The sequence below is a fragment of the Bos grunniens genome, chromosome 15 (assembly GCF_055505025.1).
Source record: "Bos grunniens cultivar Pamir isolate PY7600 chromosome 15, Bosgru_T2T1.0, whole genome shotgun sequence".
In the NCBI taxonomy this organism is placed as follows: domain Eukaryota; kingdom Metazoa; phylum Chordata; class Mammalia; order Artiodactyla; family Bovidae; genus Bos; species Bos grunniens.
In genome coordinates this window covers 35,194,855-35,222,492 of record NC_141179.1, presented here as the reverse complement: position 1 = coordinate 35,222,492, position 27,638 = coordinate 35,194,855, and the positions used below count along the sequence as shown (strand labels likewise).

Below are 27,638 nucleotides of genomic sequence, written 5' to 3'. Positions count from 1 at the left end.
AATAATCAATACCTATTGCATGTCCATTAAACGCCAGGCCCTCTTCTAAGTACAGAGGCAGTTTTGACTCTCAAGAGACGTCCAGGCTATGCGTGGAGGCAACGACGGAAACACACACAGAAGACTAACACGATAGCCAGGGGTGAGAGGCCCCTTATGCAGTGTACCAGAACAGAGATGAGGGAACAATTGATTCTTCCTAGGAAGTCAGGGAAAGCTAAAGCTGGACTGGAACAAGAACAGGCGTTCATCTGCTGGACAAGGGAGGGAGGGGCATCTCAGGAGGGATGTCAGGACATGCAAACACAAAGGAGAAAGGCCTTTGTTAGGAAAACGCCCTAGGGTCACCAAAGTGAGGTCTCCCTTTATGGTGAATAGTGATGGCACAGGGATGCTGGTGTGAATGCCTGGGGCCAGACCATGAGGAATCCCGGACATCAAGAACGTTGCCTACGTCGGGGAGTATGATTTTCCTAGTACTTCATATATGCCTTTTGGTTTTCCTGTTTATGTGTCCAAGGTTGTTATTCTTAGTAAACACAGCAAATTAGTCGAGTAGATGGGCCATAAATTTATCTAATCCCAATTGCTGGATGTTTAGGCAACTTCTAATTTTACTAGATTATGAAACACTGGGATCAACATCTTTAATCATAATGACTTTTTCCACATTTAAGATCTGTCCTTAGGAGACAGTTTCAGGACATGATGAATCAATGAAAGTGAACAGACATCTTCGAGGCTCTTGATAAATAGTTTCAAAGGATTTTCCAAAAGTGGCCCATTTTCTATAAATGAGGAGGTAAAGCCCAGGGAGGTTACATGTCTCTTCCAAGTCACACTGTTGAAAAGAGATGGAACCTAGAGCAATTCTGGAATCTCCTAAACCCAGGCCCAGGGTTCTTTCTTTATATACATTGTCTTCCTACAGATCAAGGAGGACAGTCAGATTTATTCAGCCAGAGTCTCTGATCACTTCCAGCTAAGGAAGTGGCTTTAGACTAGCAATGTATATAGGTAGAAGATGAGAGTAACATGTGTGTGTTTACATGTTATGCTCCCCGTATATGTATGCTCCCCGTATAGTATAGGTTCCGCTCCATTCAAGTCAAGTATATCTTACACTGTCTTACCTTCTTACCTTTGACCCTACATGAAATGTGTCCTGTTCTCCTAGTCAAATTCTATGCATATTTTAAAAGACCTACATGATCCAAAAAGAATTTCCAGACTATGAGCATTTACTATCAATAACATCCATATATTCATGGGGTCGCAGAGTTGACACGACTGAGCGACTGAACTGAACTGATGATACTATATTGCTTTGCAGCACCTCTTGTATTGATGGTGACCTCTGTCACGTCGGACCTCTTGTATTAAAATTATTTAAGTTTACCTATGAATAAAAATCTCAAAGGCCTCTGTTATTAGAAAGAGATAAAACAAAAAACCCCACCCTCCTAAAGCTAATGAGAATATATTTACTTCAAAAAGGCACTTTTCGAGTTTGATGGGCTCAAAGACAGGTCAATCCGTTCCCTCTGACCTTCCACATCACACCAACGGATATCTTGGTAGAAGAGAAAGAGTGCTGTGACTAGGAGACAGAATGTTTCCATGTGCTAAGGTTGGAGATGGAAGTGGTAACCCACTCCAGTATTCCTGCCTGGAGAATCCCATGGGGAGAGGAGCCTGGCAGGCTATAGTTCATAGGGCTGCAAAAGAGTTGGACGCGACTTAGCGACTAAACAACAACAAAATGTGCTAAGGACCTACTCTGACCAGGCACAATACCAGCTACTTAATATGCATTATACACTTGGAATAACCTTAAAATAATTCCAGCAAGGGCACTATTATTCTCCCTGTTTTTACAGATGAGAAATGTTGGGACCAGAGAGATTGAGTAACTTGCTCAAGGTCAATACCATTAGTGAGTGTCAAAACTGAGATTTAAACCCAGGTATGTCTGACTCAAAAATCTGTTTGTTGGTTTGTTTGGTGTTTTTTTTTTTTTTCCTGCTTTACTGCACGGTCTTGGCAAATGTCACTTCAGTTCTAGCTCTGCTAATCTCAAGCTAGACAGTCCCTGATGAAGCCTTCCCACTGAGCCCTAGTTTGCTCACGTGTGAGATGGGGATAATTATGTCCCCATCCTACCCCTCTCTCCCACCCAACACACGCAGGGCTGCTGCCATGATTAAATAATACAATGAGTGTAGCAGACCTACACAGATGCACAGATTGCTATTAGAGTCCTGAACATCATGACTGGCCATTGTGATGATGCCTGGAGACCCTGCCAAGATTCTCTGTCATTTAAGGAGGATGTAATTACGCTCACTAGACAGCCTCTTCTATCAATAGCATCAGAAAGTGGATGGCTACAATGCATTTCAAAATCATCTTCAACAATGACTGAAGCCAAGGGGTTAATGCTCGTAGAAAATTCATTAACCAGAACACTGCACCCCAGAGCACTCTGGGGAATCGTGGTCTCCCAGGACATTTTCCTACTCTGTCCTTTTAGATGTACATATTTGTATGCAAACGTGTGTGTGCACCCACACACATCTATCACCAGCGGTCCATGTCTAGGAAGAGGGATTCAGGAGAAGGAAGGTTGGGCTGGGACTCCACCACCACGGGGCCAGTTATAAATGAGTTTGGGGTATTTATTCCAGCTTTCCAGAGGCTTCTGGTAAAATATCAGGAGACCTGGTTTAAGGTTCAGACTCTGCTGCTTAGCAGTTGTATAATCTTGGGCCAGATTCTTGACCTCTCAGCCTCATTTCCTTTTACATAAAATAGGGATAATGCCTATCTTAGATAAATGAGTTAACCTCCCTGGGCTGCTGTTTCCTCTGCTATAAAACCGCTGCCACAGTCACTTCGAGTGACATGCTTACTGTGTCCCTGGCCTGTGCTGCGGCTCTGCAGGTATTCCTTCACTTGTCTTCCCAGCTCTGTGGAATGGGGACTACTATCTCCAGTTGACAGAAATCGTGACCTGCACTCAGAGGAGTTCACTAATTTGTCTTAGGTCACAGTGTTAAGCTGCAGAGCTAGGACTCAAACCCTGGTCTCTTTGATTTGAAACCCTGTGCTCTCAGCCACCAAAACATATTCCTGCCCACCAGAGAGGTGCTACAAGGAAAACGTGAAACAAAATTCGCTGTTACTATTACTCTTAAGTCACGGGTGGCCCGTGGTCTGCACTCCTCTTCTATGTCACATGAGACCTAGGAGGCTCTCTAGAGCTCGGAGCTTGGAGGGGGCCCTGTGGGGCATTGTGCATTGTGAGAACAAGCCCTGCTGGAAAAACATGTACTGCTGTGCTCCCCAAGTTCATGAGATCAGCCACACTGTGGACACGGGCAGGGGTGATGGATGAAATTCCTCCATACTTTTAAGTTGAAGGCTGGTTTGGTGGTGAGAGAACCTAGAGTAAAAACTAGAAGACTGAAGACTAAAGTAAAACACTCATGTCCAAGGATCAGCACTGATTTCCTTGAAGCTGACAGTAGATTCCAGCGAGGAGAAAGATGGATTGTGAAGACAGGGGAAGCTGGGCAGCGGCCTCCTCACCCTGATCCTCCGCTGCTTACACTGAAGGAGGAAGGGACACATGAGGAAGACACATTCTCAAACCTTAGGCAGGCTGTAACTAAAAATAGAACTGTGATTCAAATGTCTAGTACTGAGTCCTCTGCCTTTGCACTCTGGAAACCAGATTGTTTCACCCCTCATCAAATCAACCTCCCCAAGGTGCTGGTTCCCACAGCTCAGAGACTCAGGGCAGGAAGAATCACTGAGAGTCTAATGACCAAGTGGTATAGTTGCAGCGCCCCTTACTCCCACGATCTCATCTGAACTGTACAACAACCCTGTGAAGCAGGTATTTTCACTCCCATTTTACAGATGAGGAAATTGAGGCCCAGCTGGGCAATAGGAGTTGCTCAAGGTCACTTAGCTAGTAGGTGACAGTGCTGGCTCCAGAGCCCATGCTCTTTCAAATACCTATGCCTGGTACATTTCAAAGTAAGAAGCTGAGCTTCATTTTAGGCTTAGTGAGTGAGGAAAGCAACACTGCCATCCAACTTGCCTTAGGAAAGGACTCAGCAATGCAGCCATTTGAATGATTCACTCCTATGACTGACAAGAAGACTCCTCTTGGTTATAGCTTCAGCAACTGCTAAATCTGCTACACCTCCCTGCCCCCTCCAGCTGGCTCCGGGAGTTGAGATTATTTAAATAAGAATTTTAGTGGCCTCCTGCCTCAAGGCATGATTATCAGAGAGCTTTAAGTGATAAAACTGTCATAAATCATAATAAAGGATGAGCAGAATCAGGGTTGGGGAAGGTAACAGGCAAGAGGACCTTCTGAAAAGCAGGGCAGTAGGTACAGATGCAAAGGAATACCTGTCAGAGTTTGCAAAAACACTTCCCTAGCAAGTCCTGCATCGGACCCTCAGATGTAAGCATCTCCATTTTACAGATGATGAACCCTAACGAAAAGTTAAGGTCTAATGTTCAAAGTCAGACAGAGGGTGGGATAGCAACCTAAGTGTCCTAATCCCCACCTAGTGCTTCCTCCAACCCATCTAGCTCCTTAAAGTTGTGAAGACAGAAATCTGCAAGAACTGAAGGAGGAAGAACCCTGTAGTCTTGTCCCCCTGAATGACAGGACCAGGGAGGGGAGAGTGGCTGTGTCAGTATCGGGCAGAGGCAGCACAGAATCTGAAACTCTGGCCTTGAGAGTCAGAACTTTTTTTTCAAATCCCACCTTTGTATGAACTTGGGCAAGTCACTTCATCTCTCCTGTAAAATGTGCTTCATGATAGTACCCATCTTATATGATTGCTGTGACAATTAAATACGAGAAAATAAACCATACATGCCATCTACACCAAGGCAAATCTTGGTGTAAGCTGTCACCATTTTCACCATCATCATTCTGAAGGCGCCCGGCACACTTCATGGCACATAGGAGGTGCTTGGTGAGTGTTCATTCCTTCTTCTTTCCCTTGTTCCCATACCTCCCAGTGCACAACCCTCCATCCATTATCTGCAGACCTGTCAGAGGAGGTCTAGGGTTGGAAATTGAGAGAGCCAAGGGGGCTTGCTTCTTCCCAGGCAGCCTGCCTGGGCTAGCCTTGCTTTGGCGGGGCACTGGGCTGTCACATGGTCATTAATCATGCTTTTTCTATATGCTTTCAGGTCACACCCCAGAAATTAGTGACTCCATCCTGGATTTTCCTCAGAAGACAGCTTCCGCAGGTATGGCTCCTACCGAGGATCTAACTCTTGCAATGGCATCCAGGTAGGCCCCTGCAACAGTTGGCCAAGAAAGCAGTTTCTGCCCTGGGCTAAATCACTGCAGCAGCAGGGATAATCACAGAATGGTCACACTGATGTAACATTATCAAAGGCACCATGACAGCACACCCTATAGCCACTTAGCAGAAACATTATCCATTGTACATGAAGGAAAAACTACTTATGATAATCTGCTTCACCAAGCTCTCTTTACAGAAACACTCTGACCTCTCTAAAGAGCTAAACGTCTTCATGCCAATCTCCTACCAGGTATGTCTATTTGGGTGTTTCACAGGCATCTCACAGTTGTGTATGATATGCGTGCACATTCAGTTGTGTCTGACTCTTTGCAACCCCATGGACTATGGCCCACCGGGCTCCTCTGTACATGGAATTATCCCAGCAAGAATACTGGAGTCAGTTGCCATTTCCTCCTTCAGGGAATCTTTCTGACCCAGGGATCAAACCTGCATCTCTGGCATTGGCAGGCAGATTCTTGATCATGAGCCACCTGAGAAGCCCATCTCACACTTGTTTATATTAAAAAAAAAATAAAGTCATCACCTTGCTTTGCTAAGTCGCTTCAGTCGTGTCCGACTCTGTGTGACCCCATAGATGGAAGCCCATCAGGCTCCCCCGCCCCTAGGATTCTCCAGGCAAGAACACTGGAGTGGGTTGCCATTTTCTTCTCCAAAGCATGAAAGTGAAAAGTGAAAAGGAAGTCGCTCAGTCGTGTCTGACTCTTAGCAACCCCATGGACTACAGCCTACCAGGCTCCTCCATCCATGGGATTTTCCAGGCAAGAGTACTAGCCTACTCTTTTCTATGTATATCCCTCACTGGTCAATGACACACATCCACCCAGTCTAGCCAGTAGAAACCTCAGTACCATCCCTGATCCTGCCCATTCTTTTCCTTCTTTTTGTAACCCTGTTCATAACAGGTCACTTAGTCCCATCAAGCTGAGCCTGGCCTTTCAAATTGCTTCTGACTTTCTACCTCAGCTACCACTACTTAAATGCCTTCCCCTGATGTAATGGGCTAGTTTCTCTGTTCAGCTGTTTCCAGGTCCTCTCACCTTCAGCTCAGCCTTCCTCCAGTGCCCAGAATGATTTTCTTAAAATACAAGTTGGACCCTGTGATGGTTGGTTCTATGTGTCAATCTGTACCCAGTTAATTAAATACTAATCTAAGTATTTGATGTGAAGGTATTTTGTAGTTGTGATTAACCTCTATAATTAGCTGATTTTATGTAACAGAGATTATTCTAGATAATCTGGGTGGGTCTGAGTCAGTCAGTTGAAAATCCTAAGAAGAACACTGGGGTTTCCCTGAGGCAGAAGTTCTGCCTGTTGCTGGAGCAACAGCTTGCCCTTCCTGAAGATTTTCCCTCTGGGTTTCAGACTTGCCTCTCCATCCTCCACCATTGTGTAAGCAGATTCTGTGCATTAAATCTCTTAACGTATGTCTCTTACTGGGTCTGTTTCTCTGGTTGATCCAGCAGAGGGTTCCTGTCTCTGAAACAAAATCCTTACTTGGATAGAACCTCCTAGACTAGTGAAAATTGCCAGCTGGATCAGTCCTGGTTTGGGCAGGATGTGGAGCTGTGGAAATCTTCACGTGCTGTTGGTGTCATGTACCAGGTCCTTTACATATATCGTCCTGTTTAATCGGCATTATAACATTTTAAGTATTCTCATTCTCTTTATCCACAAAGGAAAATGGAGGCTCAGGGAGGCTGTAATGTATTCAAAGGAACAGAGCTAGAAAACAGCAGGGCTGATCTGAAGCCTAGTCAGGTGACTTTCGTGGACTTAGTGTCCCCCCTAAATCACATCAAATTAATTTGAGACGTATAAAACAATATTTATTCAAACTATGATATTCTATCTTGATTTTTATTCAAAATGATTACTTTTTCTTTCTAATCAGACTTATGCTTTTACAACACCAGGAAGGCTTTATGAGCAAGAAGGGGGAACCAGATTGTTATCTTTATTTTTTTTAAATATTTATTTATTATTTTAGCTGTGTTGGGTCTTAGCTGTGGCTCACACAACCTTCACTGCAGCATAAAAACACTTAGTTGTGGCTTATGGGATCTAGTTCCCCAACCAGGAATCAAACCTGTACCTCCTGTATTGGGAGCACAGAGTCTTAGCCACTGGACCACCAGGGAAGTCCCTATCTTTATTTTTATAGTTGTGCAATTATAGCTCTTGAAGGGCAAGCGAATTACTTAAAGTCACAAAGAAACAGAAGATTAATAAAAGCATCTAAATAGCCTATAAAGGTCCAGATTAAAGAGAAATCTTCCCCAGGGGATGGGAAGTCTTAGATTTGGATGGTATTGGTTTCTGAGAACACATGGTTTGAAGCAAAGGGTTCTGGACTAAGTGGTGGAAGATCCGCTTTCTCAGTCAGCCTGGGCCTCCTTGCTGACAGCTCACAACTGGACCCTATCACTGCCCCCTCCAAGACTTGGGTATCTCATTCATAGATGAGAAGTGGGAATAAATGGCCTCTGGGGTCCTTTGGCTCCCACCCACTTTACTTCTACAGAGTGAACATTTCCAAGTGTACCTGCACTGTGGGGGCTCTCCCTGGAGTGGATCGAGGTTAACGTGCAGTGTGGGCATACAGAGGTGATGCTGCGACCTCAGACACAAAACTACACCCTTGCCCCTACCCACAGACTGGACCCCTTTCACTTTCTGTCTTCGGGATGCTCCACTGACAATGGAAAGTGTAAAGGCAGTACAACCCATGAGCTCATCCTCACCCCTCTGCCAACACTTCTGCTGCTCTGACTGTCTGCCCCCTGCTCTGTTTCACTAGTGCTGACCAGGAATCATCGAAGCAGTCAATACCCGATGTCTACCATTAGCCCTCCTCTTACATTTATGCCCAATTACGTGTTACTTTGTTGACTTCAGCTCACATATCTGCCCTTGTTAGATTCTGATCTTATCATCCTTTGTATATATAAACCCTCCCAGTTTTCTGATATAACAGAAAGTAGAGCACTCTGCTATGCTTTCATGGGGACAGGCTGAGGCTGGAGCCTTCTGGCAGTCACAAGAGATTCCCTTTGCAGCTCTTATCGATTTATTGCTGAATAATTTGGGAGAATATCACTCACTAATTATGAATCCACCACTTTGGATACCCAGACCCTTATACTGTAGAGCGCCCAGGACAATGCTCTTCTCCTTGAGTGAATGATTTAACCTCTTTATGCCTTAGTTTCTCTATCTTGAAACAGGTATAATAACAGTACCCACTTAATGGTTGATGCAAAGAATAAATTCATATTGTATCACTTCAGTTAGTTCAGCCGCTCAGTCGTGTCTGACTCTGCGACCCCATGAATTGCAGCACACCAGGCCTCCTTGTCCATCACCAACTCCCGGAGTTCACCCAAACCTATGTCCATCGAGTTGGTGATGCTGTATAAAACTGCATATATGAAAAAGAATATAAAAAAGAATGTATGTATATGTATAACTAAATCACTCTGCTGTAAGGCAGAAACGAACATAACATTGTAAATCAACTATACTTCAATAAAGTAAAAAAATTTTTAAAGGAAAAAAAACTGCATATGGTCCATAAATATTTGAGAGTTGATAATCTCCTGTTTTGGCTTCCTAGGCCCTTATTTCCCCTTCCCTTCCCCTTAAAACTGAATTACTGAAACCTTTACTTTTTTTTTTTAAGCACAGCTGAGTTCATGTAGCAACCCCTAGGAGAGACTCAAACATTAAGGGATGGTATGGGGAGGGAGGTGGGAGGAGGGTTCAGGATGGGGAACACATATATACCTGTGGCGGATTCATTTTGATATATGGCAAAACCAATACAATATTGTAAAGTTAAAAAATAAAATAAAATTAAAAAAAAAAAAAAAGAAATCAAAGGAAACAGGTCCGATTTCTATTCCTGGGCTGCATTTGCTGAAAACCTTCGATGTGCTGCCGCAGAGGGTGAGGGCGGATGTGGGACTTCGGGTGTGGATGCACACAGAGACTACCCAGCAGTGAGCCAGGCCAAGGACTCCTGACGCCAGGGCTTGCCAGGTCAGCGTGACATGGGCGGGGGCCTCGGAACTCACCTCAAAAGTTGCCGATGCTCTGTCTCCAAAGACGTGGTGGTGCCATGCAGTCAGGACTTGGGGGCTGGCATCCTGGGCTCAGCGTCTGAATTACTGTGTGACTTTGGGCAAATGATTTCTTCACTTAGGCCTTCATTTCCTCTTCGGTAGGGATTTCTGAAGTCTCCTCCACCTTCAGACTGTGATTCTAGGATCCTATATCTCTTCTTACATTAGAGCAGCTAAAATTCTCCTCGCCTTACTCAGAGAAGCAGTCTCCTCCCAGAGTAGAAACCTGTAAGCCTTTTGAAAAAAGGCTTACATTTGAAAAAATTAAATTTCAAAAAGTGTCTATCCAAGAGTCCCTATCATTTTACTTGTGTGTTTTTTTCCTTCTTGATATATAAAATGCCATTTGCCGAACACTTTTGCAAGTCAGTTCCCAACTGATGATAGTAAATTCCCTTCATATGCAGAATTTATCTAAGAGGTGCTGCCTGAATAAAGTGAGCAGACTCACAAAAACTCACAAAACACAAAGGCCGCGAAAGAGGCTACTGGTGTAAGCATGTGTGCTGCACTAGGGCCACACTGGGCAGCTTCCTGACCAAGTCAGCCTCTTGGCGGCCACAGGAAAAGGCAGGGACTGGCCTTGGCTGGACCTGGAGTTGTGTTTAGGATGGGGCTGAGTCTGGGCCAAGGAGTCTTATGGGGACTCTGGTGCCACGATGCTGGGTGTAACAATCAGACATCCAGTGTGCTGAACCCAAAGGGCTGCAGCAACTTCCTCGCCTCAAGCTGAAAACCACAAACTTACTGAATTCATATCTTACAAAGCCACAAAATCAAACCCACTGCCATTTCTCCAAGACTCCTTTGTTGAACAGCTATTTGCTCCTGGAAACAGATCAGATCAAGTCCCAACTCTGCTTTAAGACCTTTCCTGCTCCCTGTTGCCATACAAGATGAAGTCCCAGCTCCTCAACCTTCGGACATCCCCGCAGCCTTGTCTCCCACTGCTTTGTTCCCCTCCTGATCCCTTCTTTGCCCCCAGTTTGCATGCCTTCTGCAAGCCATTGTTCAAGTTGATCCCACTCCTTGGAAAGCCTTTCTCTTCCTCCTGCTTATCCTTAAAGACCCACCTCAAACATCATATCTTCTTAGAAGTATTCTCTAACCCCATGCTAGGGTAAAGGTGTGAATTTATGAATTTTATGAACAAGACCCAAAGTGTCAGAGGTGGAAGAGACCTTGAAGATTACCTTACGGATTTCTTTTATTTTATTCATAAAGAAAAACACACCCAGAAAAGGAAAGTACCTGCCCAAGATGAAAGCAACCAATCTTGCATTCAGGTCCCTTGGTCCAGGACTCTTTCTAGTACTTGGTGCAGCTTCTTAATGAATGACTAAATCTATGAATGAGCAAATGGGCAAACAGAATGCTGAAGAGAGCACTTCGGAAGGAAGAGTCACAGCTGTTCTATATTTAAGGGCTTAGGTGCACCCAGGCGGAATGGGGAATTCCACAGAGATGAGAGGTAACAGAGACAGTGGCTGTAGGGTAGGTGCTGTTTAGGGGCCCTGGTGCATGCTGAGGCCTGTGGCTGCTAAGGGGCAGCATTGTGAGACTGGGCGTTCACAGGGAGATATCAGGGTGTCACCCAGACTCAGGAAGCTTGCTCCCATCTAAGGAAGGACGGAGCAGGCTTCTGGACCTGACTGCTTGGCCATTGTTAAAGCTGCCCCACGCTGCACATGGTCTCCTAGATGCAGTGCTCTGAGGACAGACTGGGATACAGGCTGGTCTCTGCACCTCTAGACAAGTACTATCAGTTTCTGCTGCCTTTTCCTGTCTTCAGAAGTCATGTGCATGCTATAGGCTTGGTAGATGCTGCTTGATGTGTTAACTAAGCCAAAGCCTGACCGCTGCAGGGAGCATGTGGTGAGGGGGGAACATGCAGACCTCAGAGTCAGTGGATGTCAGCCTGAATCCAGGGCTTCACCTCTTTGAGTCTCTATTTTCCCATCTGGAAAATGGGGCTAATTCTTACATGTCTTCTTTCTACCTAGCATGGTGATGGCCTAATAAAATGATGGAAGCAAAATGCTCAGAGTGGCACCTGCATATAGTAGGTACCCGTTACTGTCAGTTCTCTTTTGCTCTGTAAGAAAGCATTATTAAAAGAAAAAAAGTCTGCTGCTGCAACCATCAACTTCTGAGTGTCTTCCTAAATAATGCTTAATGGAACCACACTGTCTATATAGTAAAGTTAATGCCCCCAGAGACATGGCCTCAGCTGACCCTCTGCCGTCTTGCTGGTGGATCACTTGTCTCTCAACCATAATTCACACTTTAAAGCCTTCCTTCCCTCTGCTCATGTTGATCCCTCAGAACGCCCTTTACCCTTCCTCCACTCAGAAAGCCCCTCTGCCATGAGGATTTCCAAAATTAATCATTCCTCCCTCTTCACTCTTTCTTTTAAGTGTTATCACTCTCTGCTTTGCACTCATTCATGTGTTCATTCAGTATTTATTAAGTACATATCATGTGCCAGGCCTAACGTAGCTCCCTTTCCCATTAAATATGAGCTCCATAAGCTAAGACCATTTGCTGTATTCCACCTCAGCACCCAGAATGCTATAGGGCACATTATTAGTCACTAGCAAGCTGATGGGAAGGGATAAGGGAAATACTGTATGTAATATTCATTCAGCATTTAACAAACATACAAACATCTACTCCATGCAAAGCGAGTATAGACAGTGCAGGTCTATTAAGATGTACAACACAGTTCGTGCACATGAGGACAGACTTGAGCAATGAAGCAGACTTCAGAAATATTTCCCAGAGGGGATTCTAAGGTCCAGAGAGGGAGGGTGCTTGCCCAGACAGAGCTTGGTGGCAGACAGAGCTGGGACCAAAGCTCAGCCCTTCTATTGCAGAAGGCTGTCTCTATCTCATGCTAACTCTGTTGTTTTTTTTTACTTTGAATTCACCTTAGTAAGACTTACTTTTGCAAGGCCACAGGCCTCTTGAGTATTTGCAAACAACTGCAGTGGGACACAATTACAGGTTTTGCTACTGTAAGCAACTCTATAAGGATCAGAATATTAAGCCAAAACGTGGTGGCCAATCTTGTGCCCAAAAAGGCTGCATAGACATCAGTCATTTAGCAATTCTGTGAGCCTCCTTGGCAGCCTGCCACCTTCACCTGTGGTCTCATGCGGGATGACTCCTGTGGAGTGACACAAACACTGCTTCTTTAGGAGTAATAGTGGGGGAAAAATAATTCCATTTTTATGGAGAGCTAAGGAGGCATTTTTTGTGATGTGAGGCTATGCTTTGAAAACAAATGACTCAACAGAAATGTGACTCAAATGATAACCAATGGTCTGCAAAAATATCTCTGATTAATTGTGAAACATTTCTCTTGAATGCAGATCTGGCCACATTCTGGTCTGGCAGTGAAGAAAATAAGGTGCCTCAAGTGGTGTGATAAAGGCAACAGCCTATCACCTCCAAGGCTAAGAAAAGGGGACCTGGGGCAGAGTACTCAGGACCTAACAAACAAAGTAGAAGAGGCTGCTCTGCCTTTAGCAGGCCCCCTCCACTTAGCAAACAGCCTGGGAGATCATGATCACTTAGAAGGTTCCTTGAGAGCCAGCCACAAGCCCTGTCTAAGCAATAGGAGCTGGACCCAAGTACTGGCCCCAACTGTGCCACTGATTAGTTGGGCAGTCTTGGGTTAAGTCACTGCTTCTCATTATGCCTGAGGGCTATACTGGTAGTGACAGGACCCAGGAAGGCAGCCAAAAAAAGTGAATTCAATAAACAGTGTTGAGACAATTGAGTAGCCATCTGGAAAAATAATGAAGTTGAATCTGCACCTGACGTATATCAGGATAAATTCCAAATAGATCAAAGATTCACATGTAGACTATAAAACCATAAAGTGCCAGAATAAAATAAGAGGAAAGTCCTTTATACCCTGGGGTGGGGAGGGATTCTCAAAATCCGGAAGCCATACTCTAAAGGCATCCAGAATTCTAGGAAAAGACTGGTAAATTTCATTTACAGTGAAAGAAAAGTTGCATGATAAAAATAGGACAAAATAAAAACATCAAAAGCAAAAACAAAAGGCAAAAATCTAGGAAAATACATGAGCAATTCAAATCACAGACAAAGGCCTAATCTTCCTAATATATAAAGAGCTCCTAGAAACTGATTAGCAGAAGACCAACAACTCAATTGCTGAAAAAGACAAAGGAGAACTTCCCTGGTGCTCCAGGGGTTAAGACTCAGCACTCCCCCTGCAGGGGGCATGTGTTTCCTCCTACTGCGTGGAACATGCACCTACTGCATGCAAAGCAAGCATAGACAGTGCAGGTCTATGAAGACGTACAACACGGTTCACGTACAACACTACTTTGCATGCAGTAGGTGTTCGATCCCTGGTCAGGGAATTAAGATCCTGCCTGTCATGCAGCACAGCCAAAAAGAAAAAAAAAAGGAGAGAACATGGAGGGATATTTTCATTCTGAGGACCTTGAAATAGGCAAAGTGTCTTAAGTAGGACCCAAATACCTCAAATCATTAAAGAAAAGACTGATTAACTAGACTTCATTAAAATTAAGAATATCCAAAGGTCCGTCTAATCAAGGCTATGGTTTTTCCTGTGGTCATGTATGGATGTGAGAGTTGGACTGTGAAGAAAGCTGAGCACCGAAGAATTGATGCTTTTGAACTATGGTGTTGGAGAAGACTCTTGAGAGTCCCTTGGACTGCAAGGAGATCCAACCAGTCCATTCTAAAGGAGATCAGTCCTGGGTGTTCTTTGGAAGGAACAATGCTAAAGCTGAAACTCCAGTACTTTGGCCACCTCATGCGAAGAGTTGACTCATTGGAAAAGACTCTGATCCTGGGAGGGATTAGGGGCAGGAGGAAAAGGGGACGACAGAGGATGAGATGGCTGGATGGCATCACCGACTCGATGGACTCACTCCGGGAGATGGTGATGGACAGGGAGGCCTGGCGTGCTGCGATTCATGGGGTCGAAAAGAGTCAGACACAACTGAGCGACTGAACTGAACTGAACTGACTGATATTTATCAAAAGATAAATATCATCACTGTTTACACTAAAAGAACAAAAGAGAAAGTCACTGCCCAGGAGATGTTCACAATATATATATCCTACAAAGAGAAGGCAATGGCACCCCACTCCAGTACTCTTGCTTGGAAAATCCCATGGATGGAGGAGCCTGGTAGGCTGCAGTCCGTGGGGTCTCGAAGAGTCGGACACAACTGAGCGACTTGACTTTCACTTTTCACTTTCATGCATTGGAGAAGGAAATGGCAACCCACTCCAGTATTCTTGCCTGGAGAATCCCAGGGACGGGGGAGTCTGGTTGGCTGCCGTCTATGGGGTCGCAGAGAGTCGGACATGACTGAAGCAACTTAGCAGCACAAAGAAACTGAATTCATAAGATAAAGGATCTCTACAAATTGTTAAGAAAAGCAGAGATAAAACCCACTTTAAAACAATGAGCAGAGTCTTCATGCTAGACCAAAAGAAGCTATGCACGTGGCCTATAAGCATACACAAAAGTGCTCCACATCATTGGTTACCAGAGAAATGCAAATTAAATCACAGTGAGACTCCACACTACACACCCAGCAGAATGGCCTAAATCAATAAGACTGAAAATACCTGGCAAAGATATGGCACAATTAGAACTCTCATACATTGCTGGTAGGAGTATAAATTGGTACAACTACTTTGTAAAACTGTTGAGCAGAATCTATTAATGCTATATATATGACCTGGTAACACAGAAATCCTACTCTTAGTTACATTCTCAAGAGAAATAAATGTGTATGTTCACCAAAAAGCATGTAGAAGAATGTTCATAGCAGCTTTATTCATAATTTTCAAACTGGAAACAGTTCAAATACTCTTCAGCAGTTACATGGATTAACAACTTGTAGTATTGATATTACTCATCAATAAAAAAGAACGATTGCTACACAGAGAGTGGATGGTTTTAATGGACACAGTGTGTTGAACTAAAGAAGCCACACAAGAGTTCATGCTGCATGATGCCATTTATATGAAGTTTAAGAACAGGGAAGACCTGATCTCCGGAAACAGAAGTCAGAACAGTGGTTCCCTCTGCGGGGTGGGTTACTGACAGAACAAGCAGGAGGCAGCCTTCTGGGGTGCTGGAGATGGTTTGTATCTTGTGCTGGGTGGTGGTTTCTTAAGTAGATACATATGTAAACACTCATCAATCTGAACCATTAAGATTTGTGCACTTTACTATTTACATATGGTACTTCAATTGAAAAAGTAAGATAAGCCAAAACCACCCTGAGTAGTTTTTCACCTATTAAATTGGCAAAAATCCCAAAGTTTCCTAACACATGATTAGGGAGGCTGCAGAAGCAGGCACTCTCCTACACTGCTGTTGGGAGTGGAAAACGGTACAATTCCTATGGAAGCCAGTTTCTGCAGTATCTTGCAAAATAATAAATACTCTTTAACATAATAATTTTACTTCTAGGAATTTATCCTACTGCTATACTCACCTAAACATGAAATAACACATATATACGAGGTAATTCACTATGTCACAACTTGTAATAAGCAAAAGACAGGAAATCACCTAAATCTCCAGCAACAGGGCACTGGTTAAATAAATCATGGTACATAGGTACATAGGTACTAAGATCATGGCATCCGATCCCATCACTTCATGGCAAATAGATGGGGAAACAGTGGAAGTCAGTGGCTGACTTTATTTTTCTGGGCTCCAAAATCACTGCAGATGGCGATTGCAGCCATGAAATTAAAAGACGTTTACTCCTTGGAAGGAAAGTTATGACCAACCTAGACAGCATATTAAAAAGCAGAGACATTATTTTGTCAACAAAGGTCCGTCCAGTCAAGGCTATGGTTTTTCCAGTTGGTTATGTATGGATGTGAGAGTTGGACTATAAATAAAGTTGAGCACCAAAGAATTGATGCTTTTGAACTGTGATGTTGGAGAAGACTCTTGAGAGTCCCTTGGACTGCAAGGAGATCCAACCAGTCCATCCTAAAGGAGATCAGTCCTGGGTGTTCATTGGAAGGACTGATGTTGAAGTTGAAACTCCAATACTTTGGCCGCCTGATGCGAAGAGCTGACTCATTTGAAAAGACCCTGATGCTGGGAAAGATTGAGGGCAGGAGGAGAAGGGGACGACAGAGGATGAGATGGTTGGATGGCATCACTGACACAATGGACATGGGTTTGGGTGGACTCCAGGAGTTGGTGATGGACAGGGAGGCCTGGTGTGCTATGGTTCATGGGGTCGCAGTCAGAAATGAGTGAGTGACTGAACTGAACTGAACATAGGTATACTGGAATATTATGGAGTGGTAATAATGAACTAGAAAGGCTTTTTAAAAATTAATTTAATTTGGCTGTTTTGCATCTTCATTGTGGTGCACAAACTCTCTAGTTGTGGCACATGGGCTCAGCAGTTGTGGCACAAGGGCTTAGCTGTCCCATATCCTGTGGGATCTTAGTTCCCTGACCAGGGATTGTGCCCACATCTCCTGCATTGCAAGGCAAATTCTTAACCACTGGACCACCAGGGAAGTCCCTAGAAAGGCTTTTATACTGATATGAAAAGATCTCCCAGATAAATTACTGAAAGAAAAAAATCAGACACTAAAAAGCATGTAAAGTATACTACAGTTTATGTAAAAGAGAAGATAAAAATAAATCTTAGCATTCACTTATGTATGCAAAAAAGCAACTAGAAGGATATGAAGAAACTAATAATAGAATTAGTTGCACATGTAGTAGAAGGGTTTTGGGGCACTGGATAGATGGGAGATAAAGCAGGAGGGAAATTTTTCATTTTAAATCTTTTTGTGCTTTTTAAGTTTTAAATAATGTACATGTATTAATTATTCACAAATTAAATAAGTAAAAGAAAATTTTAAAGAGAAGGTACACCAGAAGAAGAATCTTAAAAGGGTTGGGACTGTCAGAAGGTAAAGAGGGAAGTGTGATAACACAATGTCATCAATGTCACAATTTTACCTAGTTATTATGCAGAGAACTGCTTAATCTGAGCCAGACTGCTATAATCTAAATATACAGAACTTGCCAACATGAAGGGGAACCAAATATTGAAATGAAGAGATGAAATAATCTTATCTGGTGGCCTTAAAAACAGGCTAGACTGTCAGGGTCTGCAGGAAGGCAGCAGCAGGCAGGAGACCACAGACTCTGGAGTTAGAGGCCTGGGTTAAAGACTCGACACACAGATTCCTCCTGACCGGATGACCTGGCGGTGCAAACAGCTCAACCTAAGCTTCAGATTCTCTCATCTAGAAAGCAGGGTTAACAACCGTGCATCAATTGGGTATGAGGATTAATGGGACAAAATAAGTAAAGCATTTCCGCTCCGTCCATCCCATTGTGCACAGGACCACACAAGTCTGTCCCTGCCTCAAAGAGCTCTACGAGGCCCTGGGCTTTGGAGGTACTGCCTCTCAGATCTACAGCCAGTGTCAAAGTAAGTTAGCTCTCTCGATTCAATTCCTATGCGACCCCACTTGACGGGTCTCAGGCCACGCCGGTCAGCTATTCTGCCACACATATTAGAAAAGCACAAAAGTTCAACAGTTAGAAAAAATCAGTGAAAGGAAAATAATAAAAAATAAAAGATCCTTGCACAGATTATAGTTCCAGTTTGGTAAAAGAGCTGCTTCTGCTTGGAGGAGGAGGCACTATACTTTGCTGCCAAATATCTAACACTTTAACAATGCCTGTCTGGCATGCGTGAGTGCTCCAGGAAAGGGCCCCCAATAAAATCCCTTCTAAGGGCCTGCATGGAGTGGGAGAGAGGAAATGCAGTCAGCTCTTTTTTCTCTGCAGGAAGGGGAGGCTGAACAACCCCACATCAGGAGAAAAGGCAAACAAATTGCCCATTCAAGCCAAAATAAGCCGCTCCCAAGGGGAAGGGAAACAGCTGGAGCCAATTCAGCCAGACACAGAGGTGAGGGCCCTGAAGACAGAGCTGGGCCTGGGACACCTGCCCCTGGCAACCAGGGATCCTCTGAGCAAGTGGCGGCCACACGCCCTCATCTCACTCCTGCTGACCTCACCTATGCCCATGAAGGGGAGCTGGCCAGCTTTGTCAGAATGTGGAGGGGAATCCTGGGTGAAAAGGAAGGAAGCAAGCAAGCAGCTGAACTCGTGAACCTGTCAAGTTCACCAGCTGAGCACCTATGCTGTGACAGGCACTGGGCAGGTGCCTGACACACCTGTGCCATTTGGAAAAATAACTTTTAGAGTTGGGGATTGTGATACTGCTTTTACAGATGTGGAATCAGGCTCAGTGGGGAACAACTGTACAAGGCACACAGCTAGAAAGGGGCCAGGCCGGCCACAGCCAGTGGCTTCTGCTTTTCCTTCCTGTCACTGAGTTTGTCTACGCTCAGCTCCAGAGGCTCTTCCTTTGTCTAATACAGGAGCCTGCCCTGCCTCACCATCCTCTCTAGCCATGGGGGCAACCTTGTGGCAAACACAGCCCAGGTCAAGAGAAGCTTCATTGGACAACTAAGGAAAGAACCAAACCAAATTGCAAAAGGAGAAACAAAGAAACCCGGAAGCAAATAAAGTAGCAAAGTTTAATCATTGATGCTTTGACTTTATGGGCTTCCCCAGTGGCTCAGACGGTAAAGAATCTGCCTGAAATGCAGGAGACTTTGGTTTGATCCCTGGGTCAGGAAGATCCCCTGGAGAAGGGAATGGCTACCCATTCCAGTGTTCTTGACTGGAGAATTTCATGGACAGAGGAGCCTGACAGGCTACAGTTCTGTAGGGTCACAAAGAATAGAACACGACTAAGCAACTAACACATTCACTTTAAGAAGCTAACGTGGCTGCTGTGGGGCTTCTCTAGGGCTGGAACACACAGGGCCCAGTCCCTGTCTGGGACGGTGAACAGCAAAACCCTGACACGGAGCAAAGCTGGGCTGGCACTCTTTCCAGGGCCGTTGGGGTTTTGAGATCCCCAGATCAGTGTACCCAGGCTGCAGCTTACAAATCCATTCTGCCGCTCTGCCGAGATCCTTGACCCTGACACGCTAGGTGAGGGAGACACTTCTCTCTCCACTTTCTGGAATTCCTACCATGAGCTTCAGTCTTGTTAATATTATTTCCTTAAATTATATTCTCAACATATAATAAAAGCAACACCAACACCAGCTAACATTCACTGAGCCTTTATTTTTGTCAGGCACTGTCAGCCCTTTATACAACAACACTATGAGGTCAATAATATGATCTTCCAGGTGAGGCAGTCAAGACACAGAGAGTATCCTGAGGAAACCAGAATTGAAAAAGACACACATGTACCCCAGTGTTCACTGCAGCACTGTTTACAATAGCCAGGACATGGAAGCAACCTAGATGTCTGCTGCTGCTGCTGCTAAGTCGCTTCAGTCATGTCCGACTCTGTGCGACCCCATAGACGGCAGCCCACCCGGCAGATAAATGGATAAGGAAGCTGTGGTACATATACACAATGGAATATTACTCAGCTATAAAAATGAATGCATTTGAGTCAGTTCTAAAAATGTGGGTGAACGTAGAGCCCACTATACAGAGTGAAGTAAGTCAGAAAGAAGAAGATAAATACCATATATTAACACACATATATGGGATCTAGAAAGATGGTACCAACAATCCTACGTGCAGGACAGCAAAGGAGACAAAGACATAAAGAACAGATTTTTAGACTCAGAGGGAGAAGGGGAGGGTAGGATGGTTTGAGAGAATAGCATTGAAACATACACATTATAACATGTAAAAGAGACAACCAGGATGAGTTTGACATGTGGCACAGGGCACCCAAAGTCAGTGCACTGTGACAACCTGGAGGGATGGGGCGGGGAGGGAGGTGGGAGGGGCGTCCAGGCTGGAGGGGATACACCGCACCTGTGGCCGATTCACAACGATGTATGGCAAAAACCAGCACAATATTGTGAAGTAATTATCTTTCAATTAAAATAATTTTTTTTTAAAGACACAGAGAGGCTAAGTCATTCATATACAAGGCTACATGGCTCATAAGCAGAGGAGCCAGGATTTGCATCCAGGAGATAGGACCCCAGCGTCTGTGCTCTTAGTCACTCCCCACCCTCCTTGGCCCTGAGGAGGTGAGTGAGTCAAAGAAGCATTCGTGGAAAAGTCAGGCACAGAGTGCTGTCATCTACTGCTACTTATCCCTGAGCACTTTGTTTCACCTCTGAGTCTCAGTTTTCTTCTCCATAAAGTGGGTACAACAAATAGGCTTTGTGGAGTCCTGTGCATTTTAAGACAGAGAAGGCAATGGCACCCCACTCCAGTACTCTTGCCTGGAAAATCCCATGGATGGAGAGGCGTGGTAGGCTGCAGTTCATGGGGTCGCTACAAGTTGGACATGACTGAGTGACTTCACTCTCACTTTTCATTTTGGAGAAGGAAATGGCAACCCACTCCAGTGTTCTTGCCTGGAGAATCCCAGGGACAGAGGAGCCTGGTGGGCTGCCATCTATGGGGTCGCACAGAGTCGGACAGGACTGAAGCGACTTAGAAGCAGCAGCAGCAGCAGCAGAGCCCGAGTTACATTGTTTCAATCATCTCACTTCCCCCTCCCTTCCAGTTTGATGTGTTTCTTCTCCCCTGGAGCAAACTGTGGCTTCTCTACATTCTGCTCCAGTCTATTTGGGCACTGTTTTGTGCCCATCACGTGTGTGACCCAGCACCAGGCATGGAGGGCCTGGATCTCGGGTGTGAGACTGAAGGCAGGGAAGTCCACTTGAAGGCAGCAGGGGCAGGAGGTGGAGGCGGGAGCCAGCCGTGAGAGCCAGACATCCAGCTGGTAGGAACTCTGCTCCTCCAGCTTGTCTCCCTCTTGCTGGCCTCCTGCCAGGGCTCACAGGAGGCTTCTTGACGCTTCCTGCTGCACAGCTTGCATCCTGCCGGGCACCCACTGAGGGCACCATGCCCCCAGGGGTGCTCAGCCTCTGATCCCAGCTCACACACAGGCAGGTATACGTGTCCAGAGTCCTGGGACTGGGCCCACCTTTCCTGACTCTGGAACCATTCATTCAGCAGACTGAGCCAAGCCCCAGGCTTTGGGAACAAAATGGAAAATAAGAGGTTTGCCCTCGAGGAGTTCACCAGTATGCCATGCCCTGCTCTCCCACTGGCTCTGCTGTTTTCCTCACTTGGGTAGGAACGCTGGACACACCTTTCCAGAATGTCATCATTTCTCTCTCCCAACCAAGAATTACTTCACTAGAACAGTTACACTAACAAGTGACTTTCCCCTCTTCCTACCCTGACCAAGAGAACCGAAAAAGAAATGGAATAGTTACTTTATTTCTTACACATCTCCTATATAGTACCAGGTACTTCAGATATATTATCTTCTCTAATCCTCACAACAACAATCCTGCCAGGTGGAATTATCCCCATTACACAGATGAGGAAAAAATGGAAGCTTACACAGAGATGGAGCCAGTTTAAACCAAGGCTGTCTGCCTGCAGAGTCTGTGCTCTGTCTACAGCCCTAGGCTGCCTGTCGGCTCTGCCTGCCACCCTGCTGACTCCAGCACCCCCACAGTCAGCTGTATTTTGTTCTTTCTTGTATTTAGATTCCCTGCAATCTTATTGTTTGTGCTGGTCCCAGAAGAAGCCAACCTCTCTTCCAGTCCAGTGACAGCAGCAGTAGCAACATCCTAGGGACTGCCTCTGATTCTTTGATTAGCTTGTCTTAATTATACCCAGGCTGGAGCAATTCCAGTATAAAGTATCTGGTGTTGCAAAGCACACAGGTCTGCTGTTACATTTTCTCACTCCCTCTCTGACTCCAGCCCCTTTCCTCCCCCCACCCACTCTGCTGGCTGGCAGCCTGCCTCCTCTGCTGTCCTTGGTTCTGCCTTCTTGCACATCACATTCGGGCCTGCAAAGCAGTGCTTCAAACTGCCACCCCAGGCAGCTGAGCCAGCCAGTCTAGCTTAATCCAGAAAACAGTGCTTGAGTTTCTGCTGAGTGCCAGGCACTGCTCTGGGTGCTGCAAATAACCAGGAAACAAAAGGAAAAGGCAGGGGCCTTGACCTTCAGAAGCTGAGATTCAGAGGCTGGGAGAGGGATGTTCACAGAACAGACATCACCTACTCAAAGCAGACAGCAACGGGGTTGTAATAGAGCCCTAAGATATTGGGCTGTGATGACCTAAAAGGGTGAGATGGAGGGGGTGGGAGGGAGGCTCAAGAGAGAAGGGATATATGTAAATTTATAGCCGATTGATACTGCTGTATAGCAGAAACTAACAGCACTGTAAAGTAATTATACTCCAATTAAAAAATACCCTTAAAAATAAAATACTGGGGCTGGAGGGAACTTGGTTTTCTGTTTTAACTGCTCCATTTCACAGATGGGGGACCTAAAGATGGGGGCAATTATTTGATCTAATGATATTAGATAATATCAACTAACACTTCTAAAACCCCTACTAGGAGCTAAGTGCTCTTCTAAGTGCTATACACATATCAACTCCTTTAACCCTCACAACAGCCCCAACAACCCCAAGATACCATTGCCCTTCTCATTTTAAAAATGAGAAAGATGAGGCATGGAGAGCTAAGTACCTTTTCTGGGGTCACACAGCGAATAAGTAGAAGCCTGCATTGAACTCAGATAGCCAGACTCTACACTGTCTCTTTTTTTTTTTATTTTTTTTTTATTTTTAAACTTTACATAATTGTATTAGTTTTGCCAAATATCAAAATGAATCCATCACAGGTATACATGTGTTCCCCATCCTGAACCCTCCTCCCTCCTCCCTCCCCATACCATCCCTCTGGGTCGTCCCAGTGCACTAGCCCCAAGCATCCAGTATTGTGCATTGAACCTGGACTGGCATCTCGTTTCATACATGATATTTTACATGTTTCAATGCCATTCTCCCAAATCTTCCCACCCTCTCCCTCTCCCACAGAGTCCATAAGACTGTTCCATACATCAGTGTCTCTTTTGCTGTCTCGTACACAGGGTTATTGTTATCATCTTTCTAAATTCCATATATATGCGTTAGTATACTGTATTGGTGTTTTTCCTTCTGGCTTACTTCACTCTGTATAATAGGCTCCAGTTTCATCCACCTCATTAGAACTGATTCAAATGAATTCTTTTTAATGGCTGAGTAATACTCCATTGTGTATATGTACCACAGCTTTCTTATCCATTCATCTGCTGATGGACATCTAGGTTGCTTCCATGTCCTGGCTATTATAAACCTACCGACTGAGTCTACCTGCGGAAGTATCGAGAAAGCTTTTTGAAGGAATTACTCACAGGCCTGATTATAAAAACCAGTGAACCTTGGTTATAAACAGCCAATAAGAAGAAACATCAATTAATCACAGGCTTGGGAGTTCCTGAGTGCCAAGAAACACAAGGCAGGAAAGCAGTGGGCCAAGCCATCACCCCCCAACCCCACCCTGTCTCCAAAAAAAGAGCCGAGCAAGAGGAAAGAATTCGGTGCAAAGGACTGACTCAAGAGCCAGGAGCAGCCCAATTCTCTTCCTCTCCAATGTTCAGCTCTCTGCACACGATACCCTCAACCTGTAAGATCTTTAATTCTCCCCAAAATGCCTCTTCCTGAAGCAGGGAGGCTAGCTCAGGTACCTTTTTAGATGCTCAATAATATGAAGAGAAATTTTAGAAAAAGGGCCCCTAGCAAAGCCTTGGTCAACTAAATACTTCCATTTCCCAGAATCTCCCCCAGCATACACACACACACACGTTGGCCTTTGCTTAATCAGGAGTCCTCCAGTTCTGCCCATGAGTTTCAGAATAAACGCAGTTATCAGGACACAAATTACTTACCAATCACCGCCAGATTATGCTCTGAGCCACAGGAGATCTGTAAAAAGAAATAAAATAAGTTATATTATAGATATAAATAGAAAACTTATTTAAGCCATTATATTTTATGATCAGAGTTATTTTTAAGGATATTAACATCCAGTTTTGGAGCAATTTTAGGAAGTAGAAAGGGCTTGTAGGCAGAGACCATAAGTGATTTTTTAAAAAATCCTTTATTCTTTATACTTTTTTTTTTGTATTTTTCAACTTTCTATAATGAGCATGTGTTACTGTAAAAAAAAAATGAAAATATAAGGCAATATAAATGACAGTTTGGGAAAACTGAGCTGAAAAGTCCATCACTCTGGCCTGGAATGATAAAATGAGCAAAGAACTCAGTGGAAACAGACTTGCCCAAGGGAAAACGCTTGACTTCTGCCCATCTGCTCACTCTCCCTTCTACCTTCCAGCCACACAAACCACCTGCAGTTCTCTGAACACATGTCCTCTCACACCTCCGGGCCTTTACACATGCTGCTCCTCTGCTCTGCATGGCCTCCCCTGAACTGCCTACCTCCAAAAATTCTTTTCATCCTTTAAAATTTCAAAGCATCCAGACACTCCCTTGCTACTGCTTCTAGCTGACGGAAGCACTCCTTCCATTAGGCAATTTATATGCATCCCCACTGCAGCAATCATCTTGTCGTCTTTTACATTTTCCCCCATTTCCTCACTAGACTGTGTGTGTCTTGAAGACAGCGCTATGTCTCATTCCCTTCTGCACTACTACACAGATGGACTGTACAAGGTCTGGGGCTCAGAGAAAATGAATGAAAGAACAAAGTACCTAAAGAACAAACACCTAAGAGACAATCATCCGGGGTTCTGAATTCAGTGCTGTACCCAGTGAGAGCTATTTCTTGCCTCTCAGTCTCCGCATGTCCCAAATGCTACCAGAAGGAAGTGACTGGGAAAATAAGAGTGTAAATTGTCCCCCAGGTATTAATTAAAAGGAACTCTAGGTTCTGGAGAAGATCCTGTGACCTTTACTGTGATGCTTACTTTAGCTCCTGGCAAGAAAAAGGGCTTCAGGTACTTATGGAATGTCAACTGGAAGAGCCCTGGAGATCACCTAGTCTGATCTTTCACACGATGTGGAGAAAACGGGCTTAGGAAGAGGAAATACAACTTGCATCAGGTGCCAGTGGAAGTGCATGTGTGTCTAAATTAAGACTAGAGCCTCTCTGATTCCCTCATTCTCACACTCTCCTGGTGCTGTAACTTCTTACACTTTCCCAGTGAAAAACCACTTGGCAGTGATATTCAAGGGTAACTAGCACAGGCCCCTGACAGTCAAGGTAACAGGCTCAAAAGACATTTGAGTACAGCAGGCCTGGTGGCTCAGCTGGTAAAGAATCTGCCTGCAGTGCAGGAGACCTGGGTGCGATCCCTGGGTTGGGAAGATCCCCTGAAGAAGGGAGAGGCTACTCACTCCAGTATTCTAGCCTGGAGAAGTCCATGGACCAAGACCATGGATTGCAAAGAGTTGGTCATGACTGAGCGACTTTCACTTCACTTCAAGTGAGAAGGGGCAGCCAGGCTTCTCAGGCTTTTTCCTTTGTAAAACTTTTGGGTCCAGGATCTTAGTTTCCTCAGGGAAGAGGGCTACCCATGTTTAGGTGGATTCCCTAACACTGTCTGGCAAAGAAGTACCTGGATATTAAATATTTCCAGGCTGACTAGTCTCTGAGCTCCTGTGCGGCAGGCTCTGTCTCTGATTTATCTGAGGCGGTCCCCCTAGGCCTCACCCAGGCCATACACACAGCACAAGTTCATCATATGCTTCCTGGTTATACTGAGGCTGGTTCCCTTGGTTTTGTCACAGGAAGCTACTTAGATGGAAGAATTAGAAACAAACTTAGGTGTCTAACAATAGGAGAATTCTACGTAAGTTACAGTAGAGCCATCTGATGACTTGGAAATTATTATGCAGCCTTGGAAAATGATGCTTACAATAAAGGAAAATACGTGTGATATCCTATGAACTGAAAAAACTACATAAAAATTATATATGTAATATGATCTCAACTCTATAATAAAACATGAATAAAAGACTGGAAGGAGTTATTCCAAAAATTTAATAGTGATAGCCTCTGGGTTAAGGATAAGGGTAAGGATAAGGTAAGGGTAAAGATAAGAATAAGGATAAGGGAGTCATTATGAATATGAGTATCACTATGCCAAAGCCTTTGACTGTGTGGATCACAATAAACTGTGGAAAATTCTGAAAGAGATGGGAATACCAGACCATCTGACCTTCTTGAGAAATCTGTATGCAGCTCAGGAAGCAACAGTTAGAACTGGACATGGAACAACAGACTGGTTCCAAACAGGAAAAGGAGTACGTCAAGGCAGTATATTGTCATCCTGCTTATTTAACATATATGCAGAGTACATCATTCGAAACCCTGGGCTGGATGAAGCCACAAGCTGGAATCAAGACTGCCAGGAGAAGTATCAATAACCTCAGATATGCAGATGACACCACCCTTATGACAGAAAGTGAAGAAGAACTAAAGAGCCTCTTGATGAAAGTGAAAGAGGAGAGTGAAAAAGTTGGCTTAAAGCTCAACATTCAGAAAACTAAAATCGTGGAATCCAGTCCCATCACTTCACGGGAAATAGTTGGGGAAACAGCGGAAACAGTGGCTGACTTTATTTGGCGGGGGGGCTCCAAAATCACTGCAGATGGTGACTGCAGCCATGAAATTAAAAGATGCTTGACCCTTGGAAGGAAACCTATGACCAACCTAGATAGCATATTAAAAAGCAGAGACATTACTTTGCCAACAAAGGTCCATCTAGTCAAGGCTATGGTTTTTCCCGTGGTTATGTATGGATGTGAGAGTTGGACTATAAAGAAAGCTGAGCACTGAGGAACTGATGCTTTTGAACTGTGGTGTTGGAGAAGACTCTTGAGAGTCCCTTGGACTGCAAAGAGATCCAACCAGTCCATCCTAAAGGAGATCAGTCCTGAGTGTTCATTGGAAGGACTGATGTTGAAGCTGAAACTCCAGGACTTTGGCCACCTGATGCAAAGAGCTGACTTATTTGAAAAGACCCTGATGCTGGGAAAGATTGAAGGTGGGAGAAGGGGACGACAGAGGATGAGATGGTTGGATGGTATCACCGACTCAATGGACATGAGTTTGGGTAAACTCCAGGAGTTGGTGATGGACAGGGAGGCCTGGCATGCTGTGGTCCATGGGGTCATAGAGAGTCGGACACAACTGAGCGGCTGAA

At 44.7% G+C, this 27,638-nt stretch overlaps 1 protein-coding gene across 13 annotated transcripts in view; it reads right to left on the bottom strand.

Moving 5' to 3' along the window:
- Nucleotides 1-27,638, bottom strand: part of SERGEF (secretion regulating guanine nucleotide exchange factor) — a 248,831-nt gene that overhangs the window by 66,761 nt on the left and 154,432 nt on the right. For 10 of the 13 annotated variants that reach the window (XR_015142017.1, XR_015142018.1, XM_086339745.1 and 7 more), the window contains one exon: nucleotides 24,357-24,393. Coding sequence is in view for 11 of the 13 variants with exons in the window: in XM_086339743.1 (XP_086195869.1) it covers nucleotides 24,357-24,393 (37 nt within the window). In the remaining 2 variants the exon portion in view is untranslated. Of the gene's footprint in view, nucleotides 1-23,552; nucleotides 23,782-24,356; nucleotides 24,394-27,638 lie in introns of those variants that run through there. The other 3 variants (XM_086339746.1, XM_086339749.1, XM_086339755.1) reach the window with 1 other exon arrangement.